This window comes from Tupaia chinensis, unplaced genomic scaffold (assembly GCF_000334495.1).
Source record: "Tupaia chinensis unplaced genomic scaffold, TupChi_1.0 Scaffold000146_1, whole genome shotgun sequence".
NCBI lineage: Eukaryota > Metazoa > Chordata > Mammalia > Scandentia > Tupaiidae > Tupaia > Tupaia belangeri.
This window is the reverse complement of record NW_006159616.1, coordinates 5,849,278-5,856,021: the sequence shown is the minus strand read 5'-3', so window position 1 is coordinate 5,856,021 and position 6,744 is coordinate 5,849,278. Positions and strand designations below refer to the sequence as shown.

The 6,744-nt window shown below is 57.2% G+C and overlaps 1 protein-coding gene across 1 annotated transcript in view; it reads left to right on the top strand.

Annotated features, from left to right (window-relative positions):
• The window catches only part of IGSF21 (immunoglobin superfamily member 21), a 276,307-nt gene that overhangs the window by 186,533 nt on the left and 83,030 nt on the right, over positions 1-6,744 (top strand). Inside the window, exon 3 of the mRNA XM_006145219.1 lies at positions 485-606. Within this exon, the coding sequence (XP_006145281.1) occupies positions 485-606 (122 nt within the window). The remainder of the gene's footprint in view (positions 1-484; positions 607-6,744) is intronic.

Genomic DNA, 6,744 nt, shown 5'->3' with positions numbered 1-6,744 from the left:
GTTCAGCTTGCTTATCTCCACATGAGATGTTTGCACCCTAGCTGTCTTCTGGGGACCCCTGCCCTCTCCTCTTTCCACTCAGGCTGCTCCCCTGTTCTGTCTCTGCTCTGGCCAAGGCTTCGGGTCAAGCTGTGACCCTGTGGCTGACTCTGAAACACTGCCATGGTCCCTGCTCTTGCCCACAGCCCCCTAAGCTGTGTGTGTGACTTCATAAGGCAGACCAGCAGGGGTGGGCCTGCCCGCATGTGGGAGCTCCACAGAAGTGCCAGCTCCTACCTAGGTGCTGGGAAGTCCTCCCTGAGCCCTCGGTTCCCACGTCAGTGAAGTGGGGTAGACACCTCTGCCAGGCAGGTTGCCATGCCGACCCTGCTCCAGGAGCCGTGGGGCAGGTCAGGGGCTGCACCTGCAATGCCCAGGGTCCCCGGCAGGGCGTGGCCAGGCTGGCTGGAGACTCACCTATTGCTGCCTCTGTGCTCTGTGGCAGGTGACAGATGGCGGCACCATCAAGCAGAAGATCTTCACGTTCGATGCCATGTTCTCCACCAACTACTCCCACATGGAGAACTACCGCAAGAGGGAGGACCTGGTGTACCAGTCCACTGTGAGGTAGGCTGCGGCGGGAGGGGAGGTCAGGCACCTCTGCAGCCCTTCCTGCCAGCCCTCGGTGTGCTGCAGAGGGCCCCCTAGTGCGTAGGGGCAGGGCTGGGACTCTACTCAGAGTGGAACCACCCCCTGGAGGGGCCCCCACAGCATCTCGGTCGTCCTCCTCAGCCTGCACCTCCAGCAGTCCTGCAAGATGGACTTTCTGAACCTTGTTCCAGACGAGGACGCTGAGCGGGTGAGCAACCCGCCTACAGTCACACGGCCAGGAGTGGCAGAGCTGGGAGGTGAACCCGCCCTCCTGGGAGCCCACGACACACTCTGCCATTCCCTGAGGGCACCAAGGCCACTGAGACCCAAGTTTGGGAAGGAAAGTGATCCCATAAAGACTGGACTTCCAGATCAGAAGCAGAGGGTGGGGAGGAGGAGTCTTCAAGGGCAGAAATGCTCGGTAGCCCGTCCCCTGCCTCTGTTTTCCAGAAAGCAGCAGATGAAGCCAGTTCAACCCCATATCAAAGCTTACTATTTTCTGGGTATTTGGGTGGCCATGGCTCCAGGCCTTCCCACATATTCCCTAAAGACCTTGATCGTGGTCATCTGACCATTCACATGTTGGTCTATTTTCTCAGAGGGACTTTTCCCCTTTGGCCACCTACTAAACTTCTCATTAGTCTTCAGAACCCCTCTCAAGCAGGCCTACTTCCTTTAGACTCATATCCCAGCAGAATGCCCCTCCTCGAGAGGAGATCTCGCTGCTTTAGTGAAGAGTAGCCTCACACGGACACCGAGCACACAGTCTGTAACACGCAGGCACACACACTCTTACACACTCCACGGCCAGGTGCTCTGCAATCCGCCCCAAGGCCAGAGCACACAGATGTCGCCGCAGACACAGGCCGCGTGGCAGACACAGGTCGCGTGGCAGACACAGCTCGTGTGGCATGCACGGTACATTGTCCCCCGGGGCGGCTGCAGCCTGTCAGTGCATGGTGCGGCACTGTCCTGACGCCTGAGCCCAAGGTGGCTGAGCCCCTCTCCCCAACATGGGTCAGTGTGTCTCTGCAGCCACGATCTCTGGGAGGACAAGGCACAGTCTCACTCTGCAGCTCACCTCCTAGCCCCAGCTCTCAGCCTAAGGCCTGGCACACAGTAGGTGCATGGTGAAATTTGCAAAGTGAGTCAATTTTCCTACATATGACTCTGGGCTTCTTGGGCCTTGGTCTCCTCGTGGGTAAAATTAGGAAGTGGGACAAGAACACCGTGAAGGGTGTGTCCAGCCCCACACAGGGACTCTGGCCTGGGGCGCCGCCATCCCCCCACCCCCATCTGTGCAGGATGGCAGACCCAGCCGCACACGTGGAGTCTGCCGAGAATGTGAGGGCTCTGAAGAAGCATGTAAGCAGCCGCGCAGAAGCTATCATCCATCCAGTTATGTCTCTTTCCGTAAAGAAATCGGGGTACCTTAAAATATTAAAGCACACCTAAGACAAACCAGTTGCAATCAAGACGAAAAAGGAGATAAAAACTCATTTTGAAGAAAAAAATAACTATGATGGGAAACACAGATGGTTTTGTAGCGAGCGAACTCTCGGATCATCTCCAGTAAATTCCACATCTCCATTGTGGAAGTTAAGTGAAATTTATGGCTAATGGCCCAAGTTTAAATCCTGGCTCTCCCGCCTCCTTTCATTGGTGAAATCTCAGGCTGGTCACTCCATGACTAAGTTCGTTTCCCGATCTCTAAAGGGAGGGACAGGAGCTCACTCTGCTCCAGGACCTGAGGAGTGGGCACATGTGAAATGCATGGTCCCCCAGGCTCCTGGGGCAAACTCTCCTTCCCTACCAGGAAACAAAAGTCACCTTTTTATGAATCTCATCAAGTCTCCGTACAGACAGGCCTAGGCCTTCCACTAGACCTCGCAAATACCCCCAGGAACCCCCAGGAACGCAGGCAGGCAGATGTTAATATCTTTTTCTCTAGCCTCAGGTTTATTTATTTATTTAGCAGAGGGGGTCAAAGTTCAGCAAGGTCAAGGTAGTTGCCCAAGGGTCTCCCGCTGCAATGACATGAACTTGTCACTAGATTCCAAACCGCCTTTCTTGTCCTCCACCCTGCAGTCTTCCCTGTGTTACAGGGTGAGAGAAGCAGGCCCAGGAGGGGCAGAGACCTGGCCAAGGTCACCGGCAGCAATGCCTAAGCCCACAGCCGACCTTACTCCGTTCTTCCTGGGTCAGGGCTGGGCCCCTTCAGCCTCTTTTCTGAGCCTCTGGTGCTCTCTCTCTCTGAGAGCACCCCAGGGAGCTGAATTGTCCCACTGGGTGAACAGCAGGGGAGCGGGAAGGAGGGGACAGACCCTCTGAGTCTAAACGGATCAGAGAGGTGCCGGCTGGCGGCCTAACCGGCAGTGCCGCAGGAGGCTACGTTGCCAGGCTGCAGGGCCCCATTAGGGCTGGCAGTGGGGCGGGGGACTCCGCATTTACATATAAATGAAGATATTTACAAATTAATGCATCTCGATGAGCGAGAGTCCCAGCTCCACAGCTGTCTGAGCTGCTTCCTCTTCAGCTGGGGAAAGTGGGGAGTGAATGAGGCTGAGAAGATTAGAGAGAATTGCAGGGAGTGATTTCTGGGGAGCTGAGAGAAGTCCCAGGGACTCCGAGAGCTTCTCCTCCCGCTGCTGGGCCCTGGAGGAATGGCTGTTGGGTGGGGTGGCAGGGCTTCTGCCCTCGGGGGTGGGGGGCATGACTTTGGCAGATCGCTGCCCCTGTGAGCACCCCAGGGCTCCATCTACCAAGTGCCTTTTCAGTTCTGAGTCTGAGAGCCCAGAATTCCCAGGTTGAAATCGACAAGAATGTATTCATCCTTCAAAGGATGTTTAATTGAGCACCTACTAGGAGGCTGGCATGCAGAGCACGCCCAGGGACACAGCCGGGAACAGAAAGGCACATGGGGCTGTACGATCTAGTGGGGCAGACACCAGCATGAGAAAAGCAGAAAAACAGAGGTGACTTACACCTTCCACAAGCCCTTACCTCCACGGGGGATCCTGCAGTGAAGGGAGGCTGGCGCAATGCTGGGAAGGACTGAGGTGCTGGGTGCCACTGGGAGAGTGGCCAGGCGGGACCTCCCACGGAAGGGGCACTGTGAGCCCACGAGAAATGCCATGGCAAAGGAAGTAAAGCAAAAGAGTGTATTTGGGACAAAGTTAGGAAGAACCGGAACCTCGCTGCCACGGTACCCAGCGGTGCACTGAGGGTTTGCGGGCTCAGGACAGTCTTAAAGGAAAGGTATGGGGGGTGGAGACGGGCAGCGAGGAGCATGGGCAGCGGGGACTGGCTGGTTGTGTGAGAGGGCGGCAGGAAGACCTGGTGCAGGTAGGGACGGGAAGGAAGAGGAGGAATACGTGGGGCCTAGGAAGTAGCCTGAGCTATTTCAGGTGCACGTCCTAAGGAAGCCCCAGGTGTGAGCATGTTTTATTTCCTTATTGCACCAACTTGACTGGACTGGACTCTCCTGTTTCCAGGAAAAATGGATCCCTTTGGGGATCTGTCAGCCTCCATAAAGTTGTGATTCAATGATGCGGCATTTTTAGCCTGTGTGATTCCATTTTGGCCTGGTCTTTCGGGGCCTAGAGCAGCAGCTTAGCCCAAGTGATGGCCTCCTGTCATTCTCACGTGTCAGACCTGAGGGGTAGGGAGAGCTGTCCTGACACGGAGGCCGATGTCCTGCCCACCTCAGCCTCACCCCTCCGGGCAGTACCCAGGGGGCTGAGCCCACTCTGCCTGCACACAAGGTCAGGCCAGCCTGGGGCAGCCCCACCATGACTGATGGGACATGGTAGATGAAGCCTCCTGGCCCCTCCATGGGGACAACTCGGATGCAGACTCTCCGCTGTCTCCTAGAAGTTCCCGGCAGGATCGAGGCTCAGCAGTCCCCAAACACCCTCCACGATGCACCTGCATCAACTTCCTTCCCTCCTGGCTCGCTCTCCCTCCCACTTGTTCTTCCAGGGCCCTGGGACCCCTTCTACATAAACCACTGGCCCTCAGATCTAGGCATCAGCCTCTCAGCGGCCATCCTAGGTGTGAGACAAGTTTCAGGCCCACCTGCTGGCCTCCTACACATGCACAGTCCTCCACACCTGTCCTCTTACACCCTGTCTCGCCTGTTCACTCATTCGACACCAGGCCAGGCACAGATCCGAGCTGGTCTGCGGATCTGCCCTCTGAGGGACGATCGTGTGGGTGAAACTCGCGCTTCGTCGTGCAGGAAGGACGTTCCTCCTGTTCTCTGCATTCCTGGTTGGGTCTCCTGTAATAAGAGACAGATGAATAAGAGAAAGCACACAAATGTGTCTCAGGTATGTTTTATGGGACACAGGAGTCTCCATATAGAAATGAAGATGGCAAGAAGCAGTTAAACCTGAGCGTTTTCATGCTAGCTCTGATGAAGAGTGGGGGATTGTGGGAAATGTGACAGGACAAAGGGGGTATGAGCCAAGAGTAGCAGACTGGGGAGACTTGGCCAGGCCCGTCTCTCCGATCCCTCCCAGGGGACATGAGGATGCTCTTCCTGCGGGTAGGGGGGGGCACTTCTCACATGAAGGCCCTGGGACCTGCTTCAGGGGAAGGCCAGAGTGTCCCGCCTGCACCTATCCTTTCTCTCAGGTTCACAATATTCAGGGCCGGCAGGTGGCGTGGAGGTTAAGGTGCTGGACTCCCACACGGCCGACAGAGTTCACGTCCCAGACTTGGTGTCTTGAAACTCAAGCCTGGGGAGTGACTTCTCACCTTCCTTCACTCTGTCTCTCCGGCAAGTGCACGTGACTTACTCCAAACCCTGATATATTGTTCAATACGCTGAGAGGCTGCAGTCGGAAGGCGCATTCCTGGAGTTCAACATCTGCAGAATGTGACCACCCCAGGTGCCAGCTGTGCCCCCGTGGAGGTTAGGATGAGTCGCAGTGACCGTCCACCACCCCTACGCACGCCCACCCGAGTCTTTGGCTTCCCCAAGCGCCCTGCAGGCCCCTCCTACTCCCTCTGCTTGGGATGCAGCCAGGAGCGCGGTCAGGTCTGCCTGCGTGAGGGAATCTAGACTGGGTGGACTGAGTAGGCACACCCCACCTGCTGCACGCTCTCCCACACCTTGCCCATTGTTCTTTGCAAGCGAGGTCCTACTCAGCCATTCAGGTCCAACTTAAACTCCACTTCCTCCAGGAAGCCAGTCCTGACTGCTCAGGCTCACTGTCTGACATTTAGTCTTCCAAGCCTGGCCCCAGTCCCCACTGAACAGGGATGGGGGCTAATGACTCCACCACCCCCAGTGCCCAGTTCTGCACTCCGCCCACCCAGGTGGCCGGTGACTCTGTGTGGCAAGTGCATCCGTGGTGTTCTCTCAGTGCGTGCCCCGCGTGCTGCTGGGTGAGCTCGGCACCTTCAGAAGGACCGGCGAGGCCTCCCAGCCCCCCTCGCAGGCGCGGTGCACTCGCCACACAGGAGTCAAGCACCTTTCATGTGTCGGGCCGTCGTGGGGCTCGGACAGTGGGCACCACATAATCAGCTCTGCTGGTGGGGCTCAGGGTAGCAGGAGGAGAAGCTGGCGATGACGACTCGCTGAAAACAATACAGTATTTGCGATGTGTGATGACTGCGGTGACGGGAATGGGGCCATGTGATGGGAGGATGAGAATAATGGGGTGGGACTCGGGCTAGTGGGAGCTTTGGTCACTCGCTTCTCTTCTCGCGGCAGAGATCTATGGTGTAAGAGGAGCCTGCTGAGCAGCGCTGGGTGGCGGAGTTCTAGGCACGGGGCACAGCTAGTGCAAATGCCCTGAGATGAGGAGTCTGGCGTGACCAATGGATAGCCAGGAGGCCCGCATGGCCAGAGCTTAGGGACAAGAAGGCAGTGGCATTTCCTCTGCCCCAAAGGCCCTGAAGCTCTGGCCTGCTGTGATAGGCATGTGTAAAGCTCACCCCTCACTGTGTGGAGCAGACAGGGTGGAAGTACCAGAGAGGGAGACAGAGGGGTCTGGGATCCGATTTTCACGTCCTCTGAACACTTGAGCACACACCATCCTCTGGAGCCACGTGTGGTTGAGGACAGCTGGTGGGCGGGGTGGGGCCTGGGGGCCTGGGGGCCAG